At 39.0% G+C, this 27,853-nt stretch overlaps 1 protein-coding gene across 1 annotated transcript; it reads left to right on the forward strand.

Moving 5' to 3' along the window:
- The first annotated feature begins 1,855 nt into the window (after positions 1-1,855).
- LOC139936007 (protein cramped-like) lies at positions 1,856-23,538 on the forward strand. The gene is made up of 19 exons (XM_071930703.1): positions 1,856-2,013; positions 2,402-2,673; positions 3,456-3,553; positions 4,371-4,463; positions 5,161-5,221; positions 6,236-6,362; positions 7,684-7,760; positions 8,565-8,682; positions 9,537-9,618; positions 10,065-10,736; positions 10,944-11,093; positions 11,582-11,914; positions 12,524-12,583; positions 13,553-13,733; positions 14,951-15,090; positions 17,144-17,501; positions 18,657-18,769; positions 20,070-20,219; positions 20,745-23,538. The coding sequence occupies exons 1-19, from the start codon at positions 1,952-1,954 to the stop codon at positions 20,862-20,864; spliced, it is 3,267 nt and encodes a 1,088-aa protein (XP_071786804.1). The 5' UTR covers positions 1,856-1,951; the 3' UTR covers positions 20,865-23,538.
- Positions 23,539-27,853: the final 4,315 nt, after the last annotated feature.

The following is a 27,853-nucleotide window of genomic DNA, read 5'->3' on the forward strand; positions in this document are numbered from 1 at the left end:
GTGTAGCATGTACAATACTACTACGCTACATGAAAACAAGGCGGCTGGGTTACCGGCGGCCGAGTGGAAGCTGGGTTGGTCGGAGCATGCAAAAAAAAAAGGGAGAGGAGGAGGGGGAATACATCCGTTGTTAAAACTTCGTGCTTGGAAATAGACACAATTTCTTCTGTTATTGTTAATCATTGACAAATTATTTGTGTCGAGTTCCAGAACTATTATAAATACTCCGGGCATGTCATTTTCAGGTGAGAAAATAATAAACTTGTCACCATCATCCGAAGCAATCGGGATGGGTTTTTGTGGTCTCTTTGGTAGTACTATTTAGTTAGGCCCACCCTAGGGAAGGGGGCAACTGGTACGCTTTATGTAACTTTTACTCGGAAACTGTTACCACTCAAATGTCAGCAGTGTAAAGCTCTACAAAAATTTGTTAACTGTTTTTGGAAGACGTATATATTTTATAAACAAATGAAAAAAGGCATCTTTATATCACCGTAATTATATTTGCTCTGTTCATCTCTACATTTCTTTTTCTCTACTTCAGAGGCTGATTGAACGTCAGAGTATTTTTTTGTGCTCTTTCAATAAGTTTGATGTTGAGGTTTTTGTTGTTACTGTTTCCCTTTTTTCAATTAGAAAAGTGTGAATTATGCAACTGCAAAAGGTTTTCTCTAAATTGTTTTTTCTCATCAGCGGTCATTTCATGATCCTTCGAGGCTCAAAGTATTTCCTCGATCTACAAACTGTCTATTAAATAAAGTCTATCATTGGAAACTTTTGCAACAAGACATCTGATTCTGTGCCGAATCATTCATTTTTACCCAAAAGTTTTTTAAGGGAAAAAGTGCCCTGGTTGTGTTTTATAGTGATTCTTCTTAATTATCAATAAGCATTTCTCTGACTCTGAGATGTATCACTGTTATTCACGTCTATCAATAAGATGATATTCATTTTAAATATTGATTTAAAGCACAAGTGCAAATTAAGACAAAGCTCTATTTGCTTAAGTGACAACATCCCCCCCCCCCCCCCCCAAAGGGTGGGAGAAGAACAAGAAAATAAAGTTTAAAACGCCGGCGGTTTGAAGAAACATAAATTTAGGTTGGTCGTAGGAAAAGAAGGCACTCTACTCTACCATTAATCTTGGCCCATCTATTTAAATTTACCTATAGTCACAGAGCAGAGATGCACATCGAATATCAAATTATTTAAAATAAATTAAATTGCTACGCTGGTCATTTCATTCTTCTTTTTAAATTAAAAACATTGAAATCAATTTTCATTTCTACATTTTTACTCTTTCGCGAGAAAATATTTTTAACCGGGTTGGATTGAATCACGTGCCTTATTTTACTCTCGGCTATTTTTACTCTATGATTTAAGATTTCAGAAATCATAAAAGCAAAATACTTGTTTATCCATCTGAAGAGTAATTTTTGTTGTTGTTGATATTTTTGTTTACATTTTGTGTTATTGTTATTCTTGTGATTAAAGACGGGTCTCATGCAATTTTAAAAACTTCGCAAAAATATTGTGATTTTTATGGAGGTAGTTCGTGACCTCTCCGTCCGCCCGCTGGAATACGTTCTGGGCCGCTCTAGCGACTCGTCTTTCGTTCGGTGGTTAAAAGAAAATAGATGGTCAATATTAAATAAGTATTGAAATATATTTAAAGAGATATTTTGTAGGCTTTTTATTGACAGAGGAGGCAATTTCTTAAAAACAATGAACCAGCTGTTTCAGTTTACTGCAGTACGTGATGTGCAGTGTATGCCGTCGCAGTTTTTCTCTTTGAGATCTCATCGCACCGCGCTAGTTTATTTCAATTCACTCATCGTCGTCGTGACCAGTGCATTGTCAACCGAGTTACTGGAGCCGTTTCACTGGAAATTTGTGCTTTAAAATGAGCGTAGATTTTCATTTTAAGTGATTGTAAACATTTCCAGTGTCAATGGTAAAACGTAAGAAGGAGGTGAAGGGAGACGAGGCACCGATATGCGCCACAAAGAAGGGGTAAATTGATTGCATGTTTTTGTACAAATTTTTCTATCCGGTTTAGATTTTGTGATTGTTGAACAACCAAACTGTGTCGTTCATTCTGCTGTTTTCACGGTTTCCAAAGTAATAATTCAGACGTCGATTCCAGGACGAATTCAGTGAACAAACTTAACCTCAATTTCTTCATTGCACGATTGTATTTTTTACGATGCTGAGATTCTGAGAAGAAATGATCTCTTTAAAAATACAGAAACAGTGCCGAGGAAGTGTTCCATCGAAAACAGAGAACGAATCAGACGCCATCTTGAATTTTTAGTCTTTTTCTATTAAACAGTGCAACACAATCGTCAGCTCGGTTTTAGTCAGGAATCAGTAATTTGAGCTTGATTTTTTATAAAAACAGGGATGTGGTGACGCCTGGCACGACCGAGGAGGCGAACCTGAGTCTAAAAGGGTGTGATTCTCAAGACCAGAGTGTAATGAAGGGACCGGAGACGAACCTCGGCGGTGCGCCTGAAAACGGGTCGAGCCAAACGGTCGACAGCCAGCCTGCCGACATGGCCGAGGAGGGGAAGGTTGCTCCAATTCGACCGCAACAAAATCACCCTTTTCTTCGATCGAGTGTAAAAAGAAAGAAAAAGGAACCGACTCCCCCTCCACCACCTCCAAAACCTGGTAAATAAAAAGCTGAATTTTGTTATCTTTATTTAATATTCTGGATGACATGAGTTTTGTAAACAAAGGCACTGTGTTGTTGTGGACAAGATTAAAAAATCGAAAAAATAGAATCGGTTGTGCACCGGGATCGCATTTAAACTGCTGTGTACTTTTTGTTTGATTTTTCCCAATGCTAAAAACTTGCCAAACAGCTTTTTACTAATCTGCTTAGCAAATTAATGCAGAGAATACTTCATGTGAATACATCAATTACATATTTGGTTTGTAACTCAAAATGCATGTAAATATGGTTTAAGGCTTGACATGGTCACAACCCCATTTCATGTATGTAAACAGATTTATGGTTTCCGGTTTATTTATTCCACAGTGTTCAATCAAAGAGAGTATAACAAAATAGTTGTACATATGTTGAATTTAAAGAAATAATAATAAATTTAATGTGATACTGCAGAGTATTAAGTTGTAAACAATTTGGTCAAAAAATAGCAGATCTTATTTATCCGGTGGGAACTGGTGTGTTGTTTTGGGTCAAAATATAAAGTGAAATGATTGATGTAAAATTTTGCATCTTTTTGGGGGAGAACTTGCACCTGTAATTTAATTTGGTCTCATTTGAGTCGAAACATTCTCAAATTCAAATTGACATGCCATTTCCTTTCTCTTATGTAATATTAATTGGTACAAGTTTAATGTTGTAAGTTTGGTCTTTATCATGATGATAAATATCCATACCATATTTAATTTGTATGACATTATCTCTAACCCCCTGCCATCTGTAGAGGAAGCAGAGAAAGTTGAGGCCAAGCCAGACAGGAAGCGTTGCTGGGAAGCATGGAGTGACGGAGAAACAACTTTATTCTTTGAAGCAGTCAATGAGGTAAAGACATTAGTAGCTTAATGGGACGTCCCCCCATCTTTTATTATTGTCTAGTCTCGATGTAGACGTTATTTCATTTCACTCGACTATCGCGATTCCCCAACTAGCACTATCTGCGCCGCGCACACTCTACCAGGAACACGAACCATTGAACCATAGTGGGTGCTGTATGGAGCTTGAATTCTTCCATCACCCATCATACCTTTGTGGCTTCAGTCAATCGCCCTCGACTACCGGTAAAATAGTCGCGTTCTGTATGCAGTGTTGATTGATAACAGTAAAGTTTATAAACATCTTTCACCAAGACTAATTGTTGTCATGTATTTTTCAGTCTGTGTTATTAGGTAGGACGTTCCCTTCCCCTATGCCCTTTCAATGTGTCTCCCCTAGTATTTTGTTCATCATCACACATACTATATGTTCCCAAAACTCGTCTGGCAAGTTACGGAGACCGTGCCTTTTCCAGCTGCGCATCGCGTCTCTGGAATTCCTTGCCAGACGAGCTGAGGGCCACACCTGATCTTTCTGCTTTCAAACACAACCTCACAGCTCATCTGTTTAATTTGTCTGCTGACTAGTTTTCGGCGCCTTTGAATGGAACTATTCCAGATACTGCGCGCCTTATAAATTTTATGTTATTACTATTATTAAAACCAAATTTAGCTTATCACTGACAGCTAGTTTTTGTAGAGGAAAGTAATGCAGACCTGTAATAGGCTGCTTGTTGCAACAACAAACTGTTGATGAACCAATGTATTGTAATGAATGTACCATGCAGAATGTGTCATAATGATTATAACAACTTTCTGGCTCACAGTATGGAAAAGATTTTGATGCAATTCAGAAGTACATCGAGCAGCGTCACAAGAAACTTGGTCTGGCAGCTCATCAAGTCAAGAATAAGAATCAGGTAAGTTCATAGCAGACTATATTAATTTTTTTCAAAGAAACACTTCAGAAGCATACGACGCTACGAGATCAAACAGTGCCTTCACTGAGGTCAAAGGTTAAAACAATATAATAATAAGACTTGTAATGCGCACGTATCCACCCTGCTGGGTGTTCAAGGCGCATTAAAAAAAAAAAAAAAAAAAAACCAATAACAGACGCAACAAAATTAGTCCTTGAAAACCTGTGACATAAGATAAGTTTTGAAAAGAGATTTGAATGTTTTGGTACAAAGACAAGATCTAAGATTAAGTGGTAGAGAGTTCCAGATCTTGGTGCAGCTGAAGAAAAAGACCTGTCACCCCGTGAGTGTCGTGACTTGAGTTCAATGAGAAGATGCATGGAATGAGAAGGCATGTACAGGCTTCCACGTTTTCATTGTTTGAACTCGGCAATGCACATGAGGTCATTTGAGTAGGGCACTCTCGGCTTGAGGTTAAAAAAGGTGGTTGACAACTCATCCTTTAGATTAGTATGCTCTGCTCTGATCGTCTTCAGTTCAGTTGAGTTTAGATGAGTTGTGAACCGACTGTTCCTTTCAGAAGCAACACTACTCAAAAGAGATTTACACAACCCCCCATGGTGCTAATGCACCCCCAACCGGAGTTTCTAATTCTACAAATTATTGTATTAATGTAATGCACTCGTGTTCTTTGCAGGTGCGACATCTGTACTACAGAACGTGCCATAAACTCTTCAGCTATATCGACCCAAAGCCTGGTAAGCTCCCATCTTATTTAATTCTTAAAATTAATAAAAATCAGTTGTTCATGACTGACATTTTGCCAGTAACTACCTATCTACCAGGTACATTTGGTATTTCCAATTATTTTTGATTCCCTGCTTGGGTCAAATAAGTATAGTTGCGCATTGCTCCTCTCCTGCGCGCAAGGGTTTTCTCCAGGCCCTCCATTTTTTCTCCTGGCTCTGGGGTATTTCTTCCTCAGGAAAAATCAAACCCTTTTGTTATCTAGCTGTGATGCGTGGTCATTGGTCAATATGGCTTGCTGCTAAAGGTGCTCTTCAACAGGTGGCTAGGGCATAAAGCGCTCGCCTTTCTTAAAGGGAAGTTGCACGTTTAGTAGTTACTCAAAACAAATATTAACTTAAAAACTGACTTGGTAATGAGCATTGGACAGCTGTTGATAGTATAAAACATTGTGGGAAATGACTCCCTCTGAAATAACTTAGTTTTTGAGAAAGAGGTAATTTCTCACTAAAATAATAAAAGACATCTAGCTAGAAGTCTTTTATTCTTATCTGAAAGCACACGAGTTTGTCCAACAAGGGTGTTTTTCTTTCATCATTTCCTCGCAACTTTGATGACCAATTGAGCCCACCCAAATTTTCCCAGGCTTGTTATTTTATGGTTATGATGGGATACACCAAGTGAGAAGACTGGTCTTTGACAATTACCAAACGTGTACCTTCCCTTTAACTGTGGCCCCGGTTCGAATGTATATATCGGTCAGTGTGGCATGCTGCCAAAGCTGTGTCAATAGGGGACTTTTAGGAACTCTAGGTTGCAGCAAACTTAACAGGTAAATCCATTGTTCTTGATTCTGTGCTCTCGCTCATAACAATGTAAACAATGAGAATTTACCTGGTAAGTCTGCTGCCACCTAGCGTTCAAAAGTCTCCCATTGAACTTTTTAGCTGTGAACAAGGATGGTTAGCCTCTAAAACTAATTAAATATCTCCTCCTAAATGTTTGTTTTCTTTTCTTTACCATAGATCAAGAGAAGACAGTCACTGAGCTGTATGCATTGGTCAATTACGGAGAGCTAAGAAAAAAACTAAATTTAAAAGGTGGAATCACCAGAAGAGTTGGCCAACGATTCAATCAACTCATTACGACTGGGTGAGTAATACAGCAAAGTATAATATTTTTAATCCTATATAAATGTAGATGTATACAACAAAACTAACATGTGAAAACTTCATTTCAAAAGGTGGCTCTCATTTTTTTTTTAGAACTGAAATATTTTATGAACTAGGGAATTTGAAAAAAGGAAGATTTTGGTTATAAATATCACTGTTTTTCCCTCCCTTTAAAGTGAGTTACTGTTTAATACCGCCTATTTAGTCATCATACAATATAAGAACCTTGAAAGAAAGTTGATTCCAGATGGACAGTTTCTTGGCAAGGAACCACTTCCTGAGAAACCTGCCAAATCTTCACAATCTTGAAACATTTACTTCTTGCTTTGAGAACAAGTGTAAATGCATCGAGCTAACAAGCAGAAAAAAGTCGGGAAAACAAATTGAAGTTGCTGATCAAACTGTTGGGCAAACTATCAATTGTAAATGTATAAATATTATTATTGTACAGTATTAAAGCAGAAACTTATGTGGTAATGCATAGTAAGCATAGTGAATGTTAGCTTACTTCATATCCAATAGGTTTTTACTACAGGCCTTGAATTTCACCTTTGAAAGGGCAAGGCCATTTTCATTTTGCACAGGACACTTCCATTGGAAAATCATTAGAAAATCTTGAAGGGGCACCAAGGCCAAGACCAGGGGCAACCATGGCCTCCGTGGCCAGCAAGTAATTCCAGGCCTCTTACAGATAATTTTTTTCAACAAAGATAAATTGACTAGAGTGGACTTGAAACTGCCGTCTCCGGATTGACTTGCGGTTGAAGGTTCAAGTCCTGGTCTGGTCTATTTTTCTTTGTTCAATCCCAAATTATTTCAAAATTTACCAAGCCGTGTATATCCAAGTTCTGTCACATGAAACCTATCCTACGTCAACTGAACTGGCTGCCCATCAGGTCCCGGATTGAATACAAAGTTCTCCTTCTCACCTTCAAATGCATCCACTGTCTAGCTCCTCCTTACCTATCTGAACTTATAACATCACGCAACCATCCCACTACTCCCTTCGCTCCTCTCAAGGCATCACGCTGAACCACCCATCTCCCAAGATGCTACCCACACTTGGTGATAGAGCCTTCACTACTGCCGCTCACAAACTGTGGAATAAACTACCAATGTCTCTTCGTTATCAACAATCTGTCAATGTGTTCAAAACACTGCTCAAAACTCAAGTGTTCTGTTAAAAGTTTCTCTGTCAAGCGCATTTGAACATGTACATGGAAAATGCGCTGTATAAATACATTATTATTATTATTATATTACTTGATGATTACCTTTTGCTTGCATTCTGACTTTTTCAGGCAAACAGTGATACGTGTAAAGGGAATGAACCGTCGAGTTAAAACTCCTTTATGCAAGGCATTGAGGAAAATCAATGGTAAATAATGTCAACTGATTATAACAATAGTAATACCTGAGTCTTATACGGAGCATGTAAAGTTTGTTAATTATGAGACCAATTTAAGTAGCACCTTAAAGACACGGGACACTATTAGTAATTGTCAAAGACCAGTCTTCTCACTTGGTGGATCTCAACGTATGCATATAAAAACAAACCTGTGAAAATTTTGGCTCAATTGGTTGCGAAGTTGCGAGATAATGAAAGAAAAAACACCCTTGTTACACGAAGTCGTGTGCTTTCAAATGCTTGATTTCGAGACCTCAAATTCTAAATCTGAGATCTCAAAATCAAATTCGTGGAAAATTACTTCTTTCTCGAAGACTACGTTACTTCAGAGGGAGTTGTTTCTCACAGTGTTTTTTACTATCAAGTAAATTTTTATGCTCAAAATTATTTCGAGTAATTACTAATAGTGTCCACTGCCTTTAAGGTTTTTTTCAAGGTGCTGTGGTGCACTGGGTTCTTTTTAATGCATTACACAACACACGGGACCAACGGCTTTACGTCCCATCCGAATGATGAAGCAACAATGGTTAAGAGTCTTGCTCAAGGACACAAGTGACAAGACTGGGACTTGAACCCACACTCTGCTGATCAGAAACACTTGAGACAAATGCGCTTGACTGCTCGGCCGCAACACGCCACAGTTTTAAACGTTAATTTGTAACTTCAGTACAAGAGTTGTGATGTTTTAGTCAGTGTTTTAAACTCTTTTGTGACTAAAAACTCAACGAGATTTAATCACAATAAGTGAGTGGATTGTTTCCTATTTGATTTCAGGTGACGAGAATAAATCAGATCCGTACAAGTTACCTGCTCATGTTTTAATGGAACTACAGCCGAAGAACAATAAAGCTTGGGCGTCAGTTCAGAGTGCTGCACACAACCCACGTGTCAGGTGAGTTTACCAATATCTATCAAAGTCATTAAGCAAAATGAGAGTTTAAAACAAATTTAGGTTGTGTCAAAATAATGGCTGAAGCTTTTGACCAGGGCCCAATTTTATAGAGCTGCTCAGGTAGAAAATAATGCTTAACAATTGTCTGCTAAGCAGAATACCAGTCACACATTGTACTTGTGACATGGTTGTTTTGCTGGAAACCTTGTTCTGGTAAGCAACATTTTGTTGTGCTTAGCTACTGGCCCAATTTCATAGAGCTGCTTAAAGGAACACATTGCCTTGGATCGGTCGAGTTGGTCTTTGAAAAGCGTTTGTAACCGTTTGTTATAAAATGCATATGAGTAGAAAGATAATTTAAAAGTAGAATACAATGATCCACACAAATTTGCCTTGAAATTGCGTGGTTTTCCTTTTACTTTGCGAACTAAAACGGTCGGCCATTTATGGGAGTCATAAATGGCCGACCGTGTTTGTTGACGAGGTTAAAGGAAAACCACGCAATTTCGAGTGATACTTGTGAGGATTATTATATTCTACTTTTAAAATATCATTCTAATCATATGCATTTTAGAACAAACGGTTACAAACGCTTTTCAAAGACCAACTCGACTTCAAGGCAACGTGTTCCTTTAAACAATGTGTTCCTTTAAGCAAAACTGTTTTAAACTCTAATTTTACATACTTAAATGTGTGAAGTGCCTTGAGCGTCTTTTAGGATGATTTGGGCGCTATATAAGACAGCTTTATTGTAAACAGCAGAAGGCAATAGCCTCTCACTTCAAGACATAAAACTGAATTACAAGGTGTTTAAATAAGTATTTCCTATTGTTTTTTATTGTCTTTGTTTTCAGATTGGTGGTGTCCCTCAAGAAGAATTTGGGTAGTATTATCAGCTATCTCAATGACAAATGGACGCCACATCGCTCAAAACTTGTATCCTTAAATATGTTTACTCAGAGCTTTCAAATGAGGACAAATCTGGTTTCATTCACGCCTTCCTGGTTTTGGAAATCTCCAAAAACTTTGTCAGTTGTCAGTGTGTCAATACATAAGCCACAGCTTATTTTCGGAAAATTACAGTATATCCATTAAAGATTGAGTGAAATGCAAAGAGTTAAGACTAGTCTTATCTCGAGTTAGTATGAGTTACTCATCCTAACTTGGGACTAGCCCTAAATATTTAATAACTCCTAGGGTTAGTCCTAAGTTAGGATCTTTGTGAAATTGACCCCTGTCAACTTTCGAACACTTTTCATGTCAAGATTATTTCTAGGAATGCAACATTTTTGTACCGACTCAGTAAATTATACTGACACTGTCCACTGTTCTTTGTTGATCCATATCGATTAGTAATCCTTGACTTGTCATTGACATCTCAGCTGAATACCCTCAAACCATCACCAAACAAAGGAGACATCTTACATCTTGGTTTAGTATTAACAGAAGGAGTGGAAGTAACTCCACACAACCAAATAACAGGACGCTACATGCATAGTGACAGTCGAGCCGTATTCTCATTAGACTCTGAGATGAGAGTAATCAAAGCCGTCGCAGCATCCAAAGCAGCTAAGATCCAACGTACTGCGTCTTCGGGTCGTACCCCATCGGGTAGTAGCCTGGATTGCACTAGAGATGTCCCAGGTCTGGATAAGAAATCAGCGGATGGGACGACAGGGAAACCAACGAGAAAGTACAAACCGCGGAAGAGAGCAAAGCTGTCTAAAGTTGATGAAGGTAGTAATGGCGTAGCAGGGCCTGAGACTCTACCAGAAGCCAACACCGTCTCTAATCAATCTAGGAAAACTGAAGATTCGGAACATATGGACCTTGGTAAAAGTGATTCTTCGAAGAGTCCGTTAAACCTTGAAGGAAACGAAGAGAAAATGGAACTTGGGGATGCAGCGGCGGAAAATGAAGAAGAAACTATTCCGTTAGAGGAGATCAAATGGACAGTTGCACCGGAGAAGGAAATCACAAAGGATGAACAATTAAAAGGAGTTTTATCGTCGGAGAATTCTACAAATCTCACCATGACAGATATTTATTTAATGGTGAGTAGTCCATGAAAATGAGACTTCATCAAAGGCGTGCTGTTGCCAAGCGGTCCAGCCCACTGGACTCAAGCTCTAGTGTTTCTGTTCAGCAGAGTGCAGGTTCGAGTCCAAAATCCTACCCTTTCAGTTTAGTTACCTTCCATTACATGTGGTTTGTTCAGTATAGACAGGAACACTGAAATATTTTGTACACTTTTGTTGCAGCTAAAAATGCCGACAAGGTTAAAGTTTGAGTATGAGTTTGTAAGAGGAGAGATTGACACGGATGAAGAAAAGAAGCCGGAGTCTAACCTTCTTCATCGATTGTATGAACTTGCCAGCACCGAGTTTACCAACATTAATAAAGCTACACGGGTATGTTACTCATTCTTTAATTGTTTTCTTTTTTATCCTTACACCGAAGTGTATTAGGCACTGTATGCTCAGTACTTTCCTGAGTTCTGAGAAAGAAATCTTCAGAAAAATCATTCCTTAAAAAGTAGTAATTCACAGCAAAAAATTCCTGATATTAATCGTATTTGTTAAAAGACACTGCTGTGGTTATTTATAGAAATCTTGCATGGAAAAATCAAACACTTTTGACCTCTGGCTGTGCTCCATTGTCATAATGGCTGCTTCTCAAACCAAGGTGTAGCAGCGGCCTTCGCAATTCAGCTTTTAGCTGCGAGTAAAGATGATTAGCCTCCCAAATTATTATTATTATTATTACAATTATGGATATTCCTTGATTGTTGTGTTTCAATGACTTATCACTAACAATTGTCTTGAGTTATATACCCCAAGAGTGTGTCTGTGGAAACGAATCTCATTAATACAGTGTTTTTTTGCAACAATGCCTCCAGAGTGTCTCAGTTGGTACAGTCACCTCTCCACAGCGCTTCAGTACCTTGCCAGGAACCAACACCACTCCACCTTCCAAATCCTCCTTCATCTCCAACCTTTCCAAGAGTCCATCCAATGCACGAGGCCAACGCAATGCTAATAACGGCTTCGTCAAGGCAAACTCCAGGGTGAATGCTAAGGGGGCCGGGGCTGGTAAGGATAAGGACAGCGGTGTGTTCTTGACCCCCGCTGCACCATCGCCGCACCCGCAGCGCCTTGCTGCTGCGGCGTCTGCAGAGTCATCTACAACTGCTGCGGAGAAACTATTCATGGCTCAAATTGAGTCCCTGCATGTAAGTGATTTATGATACAGCATTTAGTTACCTGTTCATGGTTGTTGTGTTGTCATTTAGCCGTCCAGAAAGACTCTGTCAGGCCATTAACTGTTTTACGCATTTATACCATCGGTTCATTTGGTCGGTAAGTTGTTTGCAACAGCTAAATTCTTTTTTCAACATTAAGATGAGGCGAAGTATCTAGAAGAAGGTAACATGTGAGGTTGTCACCCCGCCTAGAGTTTTCACAAGCAACGTTGACAAAAAACGTGTTTGGGAAAAGCATATTGAATATCTATTTATCTATATTATTAATTGTGTTTTACCCATACAAACGCTGTGTGCTAAGCACTGTGTTTTCAGAACTTTCCTGAGCTGTCCTGTGAAGAAAACAAAATCCACAAGTCTGGTAGGATTTGAACCCACATCCTTTCTAGCGCATAAGTGTTTTACCATTAGACCACCAAGGCAATGTCCATCTACTGCAGGTTGTAGCCCTCTGTCAGACTTCTCCATTATGTTTTTGTCCTATGTCAACCATGTCTGGAATATGTTACATCTAAAGGCCACAACTTTTTCCAGTTGACTTAGGTTTATCGCTTTCATTTGTTTGTTTTCCCTGTTTAGAAGCAACCAACATTTCTGCAGTCAAATAACAGACGAGGGAGAAAGCCCTTGGTTGTTCAGGTGAGTGAATTTACATTTCTATTTTGCCATGCAATTTATTTTACAGGCAACCCTGTTCAGACTTCTGTCCTTCTTTGTATTTTTAGATTCCATTTGCATAAAAAAGAGAATCGATGCCCTGTCTGGGTCCATTGGGCTTGACTGCTCTGCCAAGGCAAGCCACGGCTGTGATCTATTTTCTTTTTAAAATAAACATTTCTGGAACATTTACCATTAAATAAATATACGTCATGGTAAGATTTTTTGGAGTTCTCTGATGATAAAACTCCTTTTAACCCTTTGGTGCACAGATTAATTTTTAAAACAGCAAAAAAAGAACTTGTTCAACCATGTTTTTCTCAAAAAATTTCAATCGCACCCCCTGTTGAACATCACACCAAATGAAAGCTCAACACACGCTCTACACAATAAGCCATTTGCGAGTTAAATTTGAATAGTGTCCGTTACAATGACTTGCTTAGTTACAATGCACCCTTTACATTTGAATTCCTCAGACTATCGAGACAGCAGCTACGCCACGTGATTAGGGGCAAGCTTTTGTATAGCAACCTCCAAGATGAGCAAACCCTAGTACCATTGTGCCATACACATCCATTCAGAATTGTGTATGGGTGTTCACCGTCTCTTACGTAACTACGCAAAAGCTTGCCCCTAATCACGTGGTGTAGCAACTGTCTCAATAGTCTGAGGAATTCAAATGTAAGCGGTGCATCGTAACCTTAAGCGAGTCATTGTACCAGACATTATTCAAATCTAACTCGCAAATGGCTTATTGAATGAGGGTAGTAAATTTGGGGGATGTAGTTTTTAAGTTGTGACTGGATATAAGTCCAATTTGACATGTTTTTAGTGGTTAATGAGCATTTTAGAAAGAAGATGGTAATGTGTGACAGCCTTTTAGTGGGTAGGCAAATCAGCTGTCAAATTTAATAATGGACTTTGCTCTGTCTCACATCTTATATCCATCAGAGAACCTTACTCCCAAGACCACAGTCTGAACATACAGGACCAACCAGACACATGATGTCAATGTCTAAGACGGGTCAGTTCACCCCGGTCCAACTCGGTATTCCAGAAGGTGTTGGGCAAAGACCAATTATTCGCCCAGTCCCTGTTGCACCAGCTTCAGCAGAGAACACTCCTGTGTCATGTGAGTAGCATAAATGTATCACAAGTTGCTAATTCGGTCGGTATTTTAAAAGTTTGACCATGCCTCTGTGCAGTATTAATTTTTCTGATCTTTTGGAATACATCGTGTTTGAGAATATCATTGTCGGAATGAAATCATAACGCGAAAAAGTAGCACTGCCATAGAAAATGTTTTGTTTGCTTGTCCATTTCTTGTTTACATTGGGTGCGTTTGATTAGCTTCCCCATGTTGACCCCGCGGTGCTCATTCGGGTGAGCCCCTGACAAGAGCTAATCTAACAATCAATCGGCCTCGCGTAGTGACGCCATGCAACTCGGACCAGCCCAAGTAACCCGTCCCACAAGCTGGGCACTTGGGGCTGACCCGGGTGAGCCCCTGGAATGACATCAAAGCTATTCAAACTTACCAGGGGCAGACCGGGGTCGACCCGGGAAGCTAATCGAACGCACCCATTGTTGCGTTTCTGATATTATCTACCTCTTGTTATTTGTCTTACCTACATCAGTGCAGTGTTTTCTAAAAAAAAATTACAATTTTGAATTGCATTTCTGTGTATTTTTCCTAAAATTTACATAAAGTAGCTATTTTCAGCATCTGTTTTCTTTTTACCCCCTTCGTCCTGGTTGATTTGAAGCTGGGAAATAGAAACAAGTTGTGTGCTTATCTCGTCAGTGTCATATAAACGTGATATAAATGTGATATTATGTAGAATGTCGTGGCCGAGCAGTCTAACGCACCGATTTCAAGTTGTTGTGGCCGAGTCAACACAATGTGGGTTAGAATCTCAGTCCGATGCTTGGGTCCCTGAGCAAGACTTTAATTTAAGTTCTCCTTTATGTCCAGCCTATGGATCTTGCTGAGTAATGAAGTGGAAGTAGAAGTTTTATTGTTTCTGCTTGCTCCTGTATTACATTAATTTTTATATATTTGTATGTAAACATGTGCAATTCAGTATATTAACTGGTATGCATGTTTTTAGTAAACCATATTTGAATTTTATCCTCTTACATGTATTCCTACAGGTTAAATGTTTTTTTGAATTTTTACTGCTATTTTTGTAATTCAGTTTCTAATTTATTTTAATTTGTCCAATGTACCTGCTTAGAGTTTGGCTAGTGCCATTTGTTCAGCACCCTAGAGAATGTCTACATGATATCAGTTATTATTGGTATTATTATTATTATACTCATGTTTCCAATTTGAACTTCTTATTTCAGCACCATCAAGCAATGAAGACCTCTCCAGTTCGTTAGTATCCTACAGTCTTCCATTGGTCAGTAGCTCTGTGGACTCATGTCTAAGAGTCTCCTCGCCGATATCGTCTCTTGCCATGTCTTCACCATCACCAATGAATGAAGTAAGTCAACAATAAGACTTTTGCTAAGAGAGGTTTGCGGTTATACCATGTGAACATCTCTTTTGAGTAGTGTTGGTTCTGAAAAGAACCGGTGGTTGACAACTCTTTTGGACTTTTAAAGGCAGTGGACACTATTGGTAATTACTAAAAATAATTATTAGCAAAAAGCTTTACTTGGTAACGAGTAATGGGGAGAGGTTGATAGTAGGCCTGGGCGAATTATTCGAATATCCGGTTAATGGCGAATAGGTTTTCCTATCCGTAACCGCGAATGCCTTTTTATTCTTAACCGGATATCCGCATAGGGCGCAAATACCTGTGTACAAACCGGATAATTCTGTAATAACAACCAAGTAACCGGATATTCTTTAACTATCCGAATATCCGCGGACGTCGGGCGACAACGGATATAAATGTTTTGTCTGAATCCTTATGAAACATCTGTTAAGACAGCATAAAACAGTATAAATTAAGTATTTAACTATGCTCACCTCCGTGAAGAGTTAAAACAATGACATTTCTGACGTGATTTGTCCAAAGATTACACAAGTTTTCCTTCACGTAGAGTCAATCACGATCAAAAGAAAAAGCAAATCGCCATCTTCAAATTAGATCCGGTCATTTTTATGAATGAACTGAGTGACACTGTCTAAAACTAATATCAATCCGCCCATAAGATCTCATTCACAAACGAACAGCGCCCTCTATTGGCAAAAAAAAAATATTTTTCTAATATTTTTTTTTAATAGCGCCCTCTCGTGGCGAAAAAAATTATTCGAGTATCCGGTTAATTTCGGATAGTTGACCAGCGGTATCCGAATAACAAAATTTCACTATTCGCCCAGCACTAGTTGATAGTATAAAACATTGTGAGAAACGGCTCCCTCTGAAGTAACGTAGTTTTCAAGAAAGAAGTAATTTTCCACGAATTTGATTTCGAGATCTCAGAATTTGAATGTGAGGTCTCAAAATCAACCATCTGAAAGCACACAACTTCGTGTGACAAGGGTGGGTTTTTTTTTCCAAAGCTATCTCGCAATTTTGACGACCAATTGAGCTCAAATTTTCACAGGTTTGTTATTTTATGCATATGTTGAGATACACCAAGTGAGAAGACTGGTCTTTGACAATTATCAATAGTGTCCACTGTCTTTAAGTAGGGTCATAGATTGTTTTTTTTGTCAATGTGGTCTTGATTTATAGGCAAAATTATAAAGAACGAACCAATAAAACTCACCTGTGAAAGTTACAGCTGAAAGCAGTGTCTATCTTGCTGAGAAAACAACAAGAAATTGTTCAGCTTTTAAACAATGTCATTTTCTATATTGTATTGTGTTCAGCACCTTAGAGCATGCCTTCATGATTAGGGTGCTTTAAAAATAATAATATTCAGGAGTATTAGTAGCTAGGTTCGCTAATCAGAAGTGTGGATGACCTTCCACACAGGTATGCCTTAGTGTTGGGTCAAGAGTCAAGGCTGACTGACCTCACCATGACTCTGCCAGTTTGAAATGAACATTCATAAATACCCCAGACAGTTTTGCTGTTCCTATTGGTGGAGAGTGCGTCATGTGGGGGTGTTTAAACGGTTGATAATGACCAGCTGGAGCTGTTAAATAACCGGTTGTTTTCGGATAGCATTGTGCGGGTTAGCCCACAACCTCGTTCCCAGGGATGATCGCTCTTGCTGCGCCGATTTAGCCCATGGTTACGAGGATGCATTACTAAGCGCACAAATAAATATCTGAAAACTGTCTCATAAAAATGCACCACACGTACATTTAAGTTTTGACAGAGTTTCCTACTTTATTACGCCTTTTTACCAAAATGTCATTTTTGAATGGGAATAAAAGAGTAGTGACTCATTCTTAATCGGCCGTTTAAAACCTTGCAGGGTCGTGGCCTTCGGCTCGGGCCTTTATCGCACGGCCACGACCCAGCCGGTTTTAAGAACTCGTCGCTACCCTTTTATTCCCTTTTTCAAGACCTCATCTCACTCTTCTCTTCCCTTATTGAATGCTCTCATTATTCATGCTACTTTTCCTTCCACCAGATTGAAGCAGCCAGTGCAGCAGCAGGTATTGATACAACCCTTTGCCCAAGTCCAGATCACACCCAGTCTCAACCCTCGCCCATACCCATGGGTACCTCATCGCCCGATCCCATCAAGTCTACAATGCTCAACCCAAGCCCACAGATCATTGACGATACGATGGAGATAGTATCTGTATTGCCTAGTAGTAACTTAATTGCGTCTGCTCAAGCTCACGTTGGGTTGGAGAATGAGCAACCGTTTAGAATCTCTCCTCCTAATCTGTCTTCGTTGTTGGAGATTTCTTTACCGTCGTCAGCTGCAGCCGGTGGGGCTGATGCCTTGCTGGACATCCCCATTGGTCCAGAATCATTCACAGGTAATGAAATTTCACCCAAGCTGTGATCAGGGGCCGATTTCATAAAGCTGTTAAGCAGAAAACTCTGCTAGGCAAATATTTTTGCTAAGCAACAAATGAGTGGGGCACCAGTTGCAACAATGTAAGCTTTATTGAATTTTGGCTGCTAACCAGCAAGTTTGTATGCCTACAGGCTTTATGAAAATGGGCCCAGTAGTGGAAGCATTGTGTACCACCCAGGCCAGGAATTGCAAAGATGTCACAGAGGCCATGACCTCTATTGACCGGGTCTTTGCAGAGATGACTCTTCAAAAAATGTCATTGGAAGTGCAGTTTGCAAAATGGAAATGGATTTGCCCTCTCAAAGATGAAATTCCAGGCCTGACTACCTACCTGTTCAGTCATTTTATATTTCTCTATCCACACCAATGTAGAAGAACCAATGTTTTATCTTTCTGGTAACAAAACCAAGGGACTCCAAAAGGGGAAACAACAGGGATAAAAAATCACTCGGCAAACCTAGAGTAACTGTGACCTGTAGGCCTAAAGATACTCAATAAGAAGACGACGAAGAAATTTCGGTTTAAGGTGTTGGAGGATAACCCCAAATGGGGAAAACCCAATGCAATACAGCCAATCTACCTGCAAGGCCCCGGGTCCAGGATTCAAACTGGGGTCACAGAGGTGAAACGACAGGGAAAAAAATCACTCTGCAAGCCTAAAGTAACAATCTGTCTTCAAGGCAGTGGACACTATTGGTAATTACTCAAAATAATTAATAGCATAAAATCTTACTTGGTAACGAGTAATGGGGAGAGGTTGATAGTATAAAACATTGTGAGAAACGGCTCCCTCTGAAGTAACGTAGTTTTCGAGAAAGAAGTAATTTTTTCACGAATTTGATTTTTTCAGACGTCAAAATTAGATTTTGAGGTTCCGAAATCAAGCATCTGAAAGCTCACAGCTTCATGTGACAAGGGTGTTTTTTTCGTTAAATTATTATCTCGCAACCTAGACGACCAATTGAGCTCAAATTTTAACAGGTTTGTTATTTTATGCATATGTTGAGATACACCAAAAGAGAAGACTGTCTTTGACAATTAAAAATAGTGTCCAGTGTCTTTAACAACTTCAATCATTTTGTATTTTGCATTTTTTCTCCACATCACCTTTTAGGATTCAACCAGCAGCTTCCTCCCCTATCTCCAGTACGAGAGTCTGGTAACTCGACTCCCCCACTGACATCACCATTCAAACTTAGTCTGGATAGCCAGTGGCTGAATGGAGAGGTACAATTATTTTTCATATTTCATGTCTTCATTTTGAGAAATATGTTAAGAGAATTTCACCATTTTAAATCAGATATATTTTACGTTATGTCATGTTTTTGAAATGAAAATGTCTTCTGAGCTGACTTTGACTTTATTTGACAATATTTTCTACATCATAGATTCTATCCATCGTAGGAAAATGCATTACACTAACTGGATTTGACCCATGTGTTCATGTTTGGACGGGACCCCAAAAATATGATTTTCATAATTATAAAATCAGGAAGGTTAATTTTGATCAATAAAGATGAAAAAGCTATGTTTTTGATGAGGTTTTTCATGGTTTGGTTCGATGGATTCCAGTCGATGTTAACAAAAGTTTATTACACTTCTTCATCGGCAAAACATTGGGCCGTATTCATAAAAAATAGCAATTGCTTTTTCTAGGCTTTTGCTTACATCTTTATACAGATGTATGTATAAAGATGTAAGCAAAAGCCTAGAAAAAGCAATTGCTATGTTTGATGAATACAGCCCAATCCCAAAGAAATATAAAATCAAATAACTTGGAAAGAACTCCATTATGGGTTCTCCCCATGCGCAAGGTAGCAATATATATATATTTATCTTCCAGTACGCACTAATCCACCAATTGGATGCTCGAACTAGAGGGTGGTATAAAACCTATAGAAACTACATGTACTTCCTCTGTTTTTATTGCACAGTGCGTATTGCGAGTGTCAATGTGTCAATCTCCGTATATGGACAGTATTTTTGTGCGCGTGCATGCTGTTTGTCGCGAAATAACGTTCTGAAATGTTAAAAGTGGCGCATTGCACGTGACATTGGAAGATAAATTTGTTATAACACGCGCGCTCGTGGAATACAAAAAAATATAGCGCATCTGCGTCCCATATCCAACTCTGCCTTCGGCCTCGTTGGATATGGGACGCAGAAGCACTATATTTTTCCGTATTCCTCTCACACTTTTGTGATAACTTATATTATATTCCAGTATGCGCTAATCCACCAATCAATCTCGAACTAGAGGGTGGTATAAAAACCTATATACTACTTCCTCGTCGGCCTCGTTGGATATGGGACGCAGAAGCGCTATATTTTTTTTGTATTCCACTCGCGCTTGTGTGATAACTTATAATATACATACCTTTCTCTGTCTCTAAAGTAGATGCATAAAACTATGATCGTGTTTGCTTTACATGTGTGCTGAATATATTACACATGTCACACTTTTCCTTATTTGTGGGTTGATGAGATGCATGTCTGGTTAATGGATTTTATTACTCTCTTTGTACAGGGTCCGGATGTTTCTCTGAGTAGCATCTTGGCACATCTTGAGTCACCTGAGAAGAAAGAGAGACAGAACATTATCAACTCAGTTTCGTTATCCATCCCACCGGTCAATATGTTAAATGATTCTTCGAGAGATTCAACTATGTCTAGAGATGTAAGGAAATATTTATAATTCTTAAATATACCCTAACTGAGTGTTTCAGTAGCACTGTTACAGTCATTGATTACAAAATATATTGTAGCCGAGTGTCACATTTTCATTGTTTCGTTCCTTGATAATCACAAGCAAATATATCGCAGCCAAGTGCCATAACATTGTTGTTTCGGTCATTGATCGTAGCTAAGTGCCTCGATGTCATTGTTTTGGTCATTGATCTCAAAATATATCATAGCTAAGTGCCACTAGTGTCTGCCTTGAAAAACTGCCTCAGTCGAGAAATTAACAGTTGACTGACGTGAAGGAATAAGGAGGAATTGGGCTCACAGTGAATTGCAGTAATTAAAGGAACTTTACAGAATTGGTAAGAAACATAAATCGTGAAGATCACAGATTGACATAAAGCTTACACAGTCTAATGATGATGATAGTTGAAAACATCCCTTGAAATATTTCTGTCTACTTATCATAAAAAACCAACAGCTTGTTTTGATTTCACCGTTTGTATTTTTTTTCTTCTAGGTGGACACTCATTTACAGTGTATGATGAATGAGAATAGTGTAGACTATGTAGCTAAGTTTGCCGACCTCGCCGCTCAAATCACCGCACAAGAACAAAAAGAAGCTGCTCTAAGCCACTAAAGAAACTCTGTGACATCCTACGAGAGTCCTACTCTGTGACATCCTACGTGAGTATAATTTGTGTTGACCACATGCACCATCGACACTCGTTCCTTCTGTCTGCCTTGCTTTTTTTTGGGAAGTCAAGCTTAACATATGTAGACGCTGCAGCGCACTTCACTAAAGCACAGGGACGTTGACTCTCAGAGTGGCACAGCCAAGACAGTGTTGACAATGATGTCAGGGCCCAGTTTCACAAAGCTGTTAAGCAGAAAATACTGGTGAGCAGATTTCTATGCTAAGCAAACAATTGGTGGGGCACCAGTCACAAGGGTGTATACTTTAGTGCCTTTTGGCTGGTAGCCAGTTTCTGCTGAGCAATATTAGTGTGCTTAGTAAGTTTTGAAATTTGGCCCAGGCTAATTGGATCAATAAACTGATTTCAACTTCAAAAGGGTGGATGCGTGCGTTATTTGGATGCTAAGGAATTATTGTATGCTTCAATCTTGGCGCAATTTCCTGAAGCTGCCTAAAGCGGACAATTTTTCTGAACAATTTCCTGCTTTAATAGCAGAAATGAGGAGGATACCAGTCACAGGTTTCCCATGTGACATGGTATTTTGGCTGGTTACCTTAATCTGGTAAGCATAATGTTGCTGTGCATAGCTACTTTTTGTGCTTTAGCAGCTCTGTGAAGTTGGGCCCTGGAATGCCATCGGTTATGAATGCTGCCCTCTTGTGGTTCAAAGTAGCCAGAACAGTGCAAGAAAACCTAGCAAATGAGGCCTAAGTTTATGTGTTAGCATATCAAAGTGGAATAATCATCCTTAAAGAGCATATCTTTACTTTACTCATTCTCAAAGCATTTAGTTATAACAATGTTAGTTTAACACCTTTATTGGCATATCTTGGGCACTATAGCCTTAACTGTTTAAAAAATTGCAATTGTTATCAAGTTGTCTGCGTGGGATTAAGGCTCGTTTTGCCAAATCATAATGGTTGCTTTCTGAAGTTATCTGAGGAGGAGTTTTGTGCCAAAGCGGGAGAGGGTTTGGAAGGGAATTATTAAACCTCCATTACACAGTGGTTATCTAAATATAAGTCTGTCATTTCGTAAAATGATGAGACAACATGAAATTTAAACAACTGCAAAAGTATTAATGAACTCCACTACTTTCAATATCAGCTGGTCAGGCCTGGAATAGACCGATCAGTAGGCTCCGCCCACGACGCACGTGTGAGCAAGAACATGTGGGGCTCTCTAATGCCTTTCTGCACAACTCTGCCGCGCACACCAAGATACGCGCACGCACGTCGGACCTTAGTGTGGGCCCTTCGTTGCGTTGTGATTGGTCAATACGCAATGGGGCGGAGCTTAATGGATCGGTCTATTGCACGGAGGCCATGGTCGCTGTTGCCCCTGGTCTTTGAAGACTATGCAAATTTTCAATGGCAGTGCCCTTTGCAAAATCAAAATGAGTAGGATTTGAAACTTTGCATGGTGGGTGAGGTTTGCCGTAGCACCATGTGTAAATCTCTTTTGAGTAGTGTTGGTTCAACTTCAATCAGTATACTCTGATCATCTATAGGAAAATGGAAATGAAAATGGCCTCGCCCTCTCAAAGATGAAATTCCAGGCCTGCCTGGTGTGACAAATGTTTTTGTGTTTCTGTGAACATATCTTTATTTTAATTTCAACTCAAAAATGTGTATTCAGAGCTTTAAGAGATATCAAAGCAGCTCACAGGGAAGGGGTGGGAGTATTGGGCACAATCTTCGAAGTTGTCCCTTTTGAAAATTTGTTCTGTGTGCCATTTTGTGACAGCGAAAACTTTAGTTTCCTTGCATGGTTTTAAAGTTTTAAAGTGCGCAGGATAGCTTGGTCGCAAACTTTGAACACCACACGCTATTTGTCGTTCAACTATAATTCTCACCACTTGTCATGAAACATATGCTGAACGAATGGAATTGATGTTGAAGTATCGTTCTGCTAGATCTTAACTTGTCTGAAGTGATCATTTTGTTAAAAAAAAATTAGAATTTGCTTGCGCAAATTTTTGGAAAGGACAACTTCAAAGATTGCGCTCAACATAACCACTGGTTTGGGTTTACTGATGGGGGAAGGTTGCCGTTGCCGGAGAAAATTATATTTATATCAGTTTTCATCATTTATATCCAGAAAGTTTTCAATGTTCTTTGCATTTCTACTTATGAATGGGATGAAATCCACACTTATTTTGAATATTAACAAATATCACCATTGTGAATTATGAGTTATCAAGTTTGAATTGCATTTTTCATTGTGTTTGTAAAATCTACATTTTCCTTTCTGACGATAATATCATTAAAACAGTTATTTATTTAGTTTTAATTATTTAACACTATTTATAAAACGTGATTACAAATCATTAATTTTTGTTTTGTACAAATTAACACGCATTTATGTCACAGAAGAAAGATTTGTAACCCTTATAGATATTGTTTTATAAACAATACTAAGACTGGTACTGTAGTGAGCAATCTCCACAAGGTTCATGATCAATGGCGTTATTAGACTTTTTTGTTTGGGACAAGGTTGGGGGTGTGGGTAGGCTGGCAGGGGCAAGTTATGCACTAAAGAAGTTAAATTCTAAAAACCAAACAAATTTTCTGTTTTTCTTTGACCACTTTTACCAGTTGGTAGTAGGGTGAGCCCTCCTCCCAAATGGCTGCGACACTGTTCATGTTTGTTGGGGTGGGGGTGGGATAGGCTGGCGGGGCAATTTATGCACTAAAGAAGTTTAATTGTGAAAACCAAACAATTCCTCTTCTTTGTCTATAAACACTTTTACCGGGTGGTGGGGGGGGGGGGGGCGGTAGATGTTCCGACTCGAGCCCTCCTCCCCAATGGTTGCGACTATGCAAAATGTTGGGTGTCAACTTGGATAGTATGACAATTCAAGTTATGATGTACATGTACATAGTGTGTCATGCTTGTTATAATGATTAACAGTTCTTATAAAGCATTTTATCTAAGGGCTTCTATTAATGTGTCATAAGGACAGGATATATGCTAAGCTTTTGAAGTATGACATATCACATTGTGTAAGGGTTGTACACAGTGATGCAATGCAATCTGCAGCCAACCATATCAGAGAAAACAACGGGGCAAAGTGTACTGGGTTCTTTGCATTACACTACACACAGGATCTATGGCTTTCCATTCTAACCTAACTTGCTTGAGGACACAAGTACCAAGACCGGAACTCAAACCCACACTCTGCTGATCAGAATCACCACCAGAGCTTGAGTCCGGTGTGCTTGACCATTCAGACACGACAAAACATGGCCCAGATAGTATTTTAAGTTCATCATAATGTCTGTTGAAATCTCAGCCACATCTTTTATGTCCATGCCAAGATGCTGAAGTATACACTGCTTCCGATAACATGGAAGTCAAATAGGTACCTATCACTGTGGCGTTAGAAATTGTTATCAAGTTTTGTTTTTAGCCACTACGGTACCCCTTAAATGTAAACCAATTTAATAGCAAGTGCTGAATACTCTGAATGGTTTGAGGAATGCTTAATAATTGTTAATATGCTTAATATTTATCTAGCGCCAAAATCCTGCCTGAAAAGACGCTTAAGGCGCTTTTACAGATTTAAAGCTTTTATACATAATACACAGGGCTCGATGTAGGGCAGAGGAGAGGGTATCCCCCTCCCTCCCCTCTTGTACAGAAGTAACCACTCCCTCTTAAAATAATCTAAAGAGTTTGTGAGATTCCGAGCACACAATAAAGAAACAATAAAGTTGGGCGGTTTCAAGAAACATGAAGCCAATAAAAATATACTAGCACTTTAGCAACTGTAATCCAAACAAAATTACTAGAACGAAAACAATAAAAAAAGATTTGAAAAAAACGTCCCAGTAATTATACACAGTTAAGCCCAGTTCATACTTCCTGCGAATGCGAATGCGAAGCGAATTTGACGTAACAACTTCGCATTCGCAGGAAGTATGAACCAGGCTTTTGTGTAATACAATTAATAGTGTAAAGAACTTAACAGATTACCACATGTTTTTGGCCAAGTGTGGGCCTGAAGGTACATGGAGGCCACACAAGACCAAGGACCCTGTTGCCCCCTGGTCTTGGTCTTGGTCTAGGTTCCACTAAAAAGTTTCCCAATAAAATGACCTTGCCCTCTAAAAAATGAAATGGACCCTTCCCATGAAATATGCTAATTACATTCACGCATGCGTACGGACCCTGTTGGTTGGCAAACGCCATAGAGTTGTGCACTAAGCAGACGCGCAATTGCGTGTGCGTCACGCACCCATTAGCCGTGCACAAAACAGCGCGATGTTCCCTCATTTTGCCAACCAAAACGTTAGTGCGCACATGCTTTGTGCAATTTACATGTTTCATGGGAAGGGTCTATTCTAGGCCTGCGAGTACCCTACTGAGGGTTTCTGAATGACTCGTACTGCTGATGTTTGGGATGATTTATCATTTGTGTATACTTTTTTTTTTTTTTTTTTTTTAACTGACAAAACGCTTTCATTTGTACATTAATCCTCCGTGACTGTTTTCACCCACATATCATGTACATGTGTAACCTTTCATAAATGCATTGAATGTGCAATAACTTAAATATAAGGCGAACTGTTTAATCATTAGCTAAGAAAAGGGTAGCTATAGAGTGAATGTTGGGTTCTCATTTGGATTTTATATATTCATATATTTTATTAACATTACAACAAAGAGACCCAAAAGGTCAAATTGAATAACAACTTACAATTTTAAAAATATCAAATTTATGGGAAATAATACACAAGTACTCGGGAAAAACATGCATTATACATATCACTAGCTGGTAAGGAAGGGTTCCCTGTATACTTAAGTGGTTATGAAGAATGGTTGTCACTCTGTTGTAATACCATACATTTAAAGCTGCGAATTACTGATGGGTGCGCTCGATTAGCTTCCCCGGGTCGATCCCCGGTCTGCCCCCGGTACGACCGAATAGCTTTGATGTCATTCCAGGGGCTCACCCCGGTCAGCCTCAAGTGCCCTGCCTGTGAAACCGGTCACTTGAGGCAACTGGCCTGAAGTGCATGACGTCACCACGTGAGGGTGAGTTACCGTTCGATTAGCTCTTGTCAGGGGCTCACCCGAATGAGCACCGCTGGGTCGACCCGGGGAAGCTAATCGAACGCACCCAATGTAGAAATTGCAAATGAAATGCAAGACAATGACTGCAGTATAGACAGACACAAGTTCAAAGCTGACTTACCAAACTTTATTTTGGTCACAACTGGAACTTTCACAAAGGTAATTTTAAGGCCACAGAACCAATACAAACATGTTATAAATAAGGCCAAATTAATCATCCCTGCCAAAACACAGTCCGAAGATTTGGTCAACAAATTGGTTACATTATGATAAAGCTGTATATTTGTCAGGGTTAACAAACACAGGTAGGTTGGTTCCTTGGAAATAGGGGAAGATAACAATAGAAAAATTACACCCTTTATTGTTTGGATTGATATGCATTGTTTTCACACATGATTTGAGTGGTAATTTTTATATCCTGACCAAATGAAAATTTAATTGTTTGTGATGTCTGAAAAATGTAGATAAATTGCATATCTGAAGTACAAAGTTGTGTATTAATGATCAAAATATGAATGCATTTACCATTAGAGTTCAACTCCCTAATGCAGTTTTCTGGTTAATCACTTTTGAGAAAGTTATTATTAGAAACATTTATAATCTATTGAAATGTAATTGCTTTTCTGATATTGAAATTCTGCTGCTAAATATTCACTAAAGCAGCTTGCTGCTGAAATAAAACCAACTCAAATATTTACTAAAATAAAACTATGTAAAATTACGAAAGGTTCTTCCAGTTACGTCATCATTTGGTTGGGTTTTGTGTAGAACATATCTGTTTTTTCTATGGTTGAATATACAATAGTTTGTTTGTAAAGTATGAACTAAAGTCTTTAAATGTCAGAGTCTTCCCAAAGGAAATGAAGTTATATTATAATACTAAATAGATCTTTATCATGCCGCCATCTTGGTAATGTTCCTTGTAGTGAATGCTAATCTTCATTGTACAAAAAGGAACCAGACTATTTTCTCCTTCCAGCCTTGGTTTGGTTACATCAAACGTAGTCCCACATCTTGCAGGAAATACTGTATGTTACAGCGCCAGGAGGGTCACTGGGTGACGGACATGTGCGCTTAAGTAGCCACAATTATTATTATTATTATTATTTGAATGTGAGAAAATCAAGATGGTCCCATCATGATAACAGTCTATTGAGATTGCAGAGAAACAGGTTACTGTAAAGGGATATATTTTATCAAGAATGAAAGATGGTATTTTTGTACTTGGTATAGAAGTCACCGAAATAGCAAGAATGTTGTTACTTCACTTTTATGTTAAGAGCTCCTGTGATGTCTGTGTAGAACCCTAGTTGGTGCAAGTTTAACCGATTAGCAATTATTGCCACTGGCTAGGTTGAAAGGCACCAAGGCGTTTTCGCCCGTGGTAAAAGGTACCTCTATGGGGAAAGTGTAAATTTCTATAGAAACATTTCAAGGGGCACCTAGGCAATGAGCAGGGGCAATGGAGGCACTTGCCTCTGTTGCCCCTGTGTGAAGTATCAGTTCTGCACTGTGGTGGTTGGTTTAAATTTCCACTACAGAGCTATACGTTTTATTGTCAAATCATGACACAAAGTTAATAGTTGATTTCAAATGAATAATGTTTATGCCCATAATCAGTACGTTGCGACAATTGGGCTTGATTTTACAAAGCACTAAGTCTCGGATTAGAATGTGTTTTTTACCATACTGATTTGTATTGTGACATCCCACTTTGTTTAGCAATTAACACTGATACCCAGTAAAGAACAATCTTGAGCTTAGCAATTAAGATTTATACCCAGTTTTAAGATCAGTTGTTTGTTGCATCAAATGGAATGAAACCACCAAAAGTTCATCGGCACAAGTGCCA

This window comes from Asterias amurensis, chromosome 4 (genome assembly GCF_032118995.1).
Source record: "Asterias amurensis chromosome 4, ASM3211899v1".
NCBI lineage: Eukaryota > Metazoa > Echinodermata > Asteroidea > Forcipulatida > Asteriidae > Asterias > Asterias amurensis.

Excerpts from the sequence above, each read along its gene's own strand:
- LOC139936007 (XM_071930703.1), top strand. The coding sequence starts at position 1,952 with ATGGTAAAACGTAAGAAGGAGGTGAAGGGAGACGAGGCACCGATATGC. Across the intron at positions 9,619-10,064 it reads CGCCACATCGCTCAAAACTT|CTGAATACCCTCAAACCATC; the intron begins GTATCCTTAAAT and ends TTGACATCTCAG. Across the intron at positions 10,737-10,943 it reads TGACAGATATTTATTTAATG|CTAAAAATGCCGACAAGGTT; the intron begins GTGAGTAGTCCA and ends CTTTTGTTGCAG.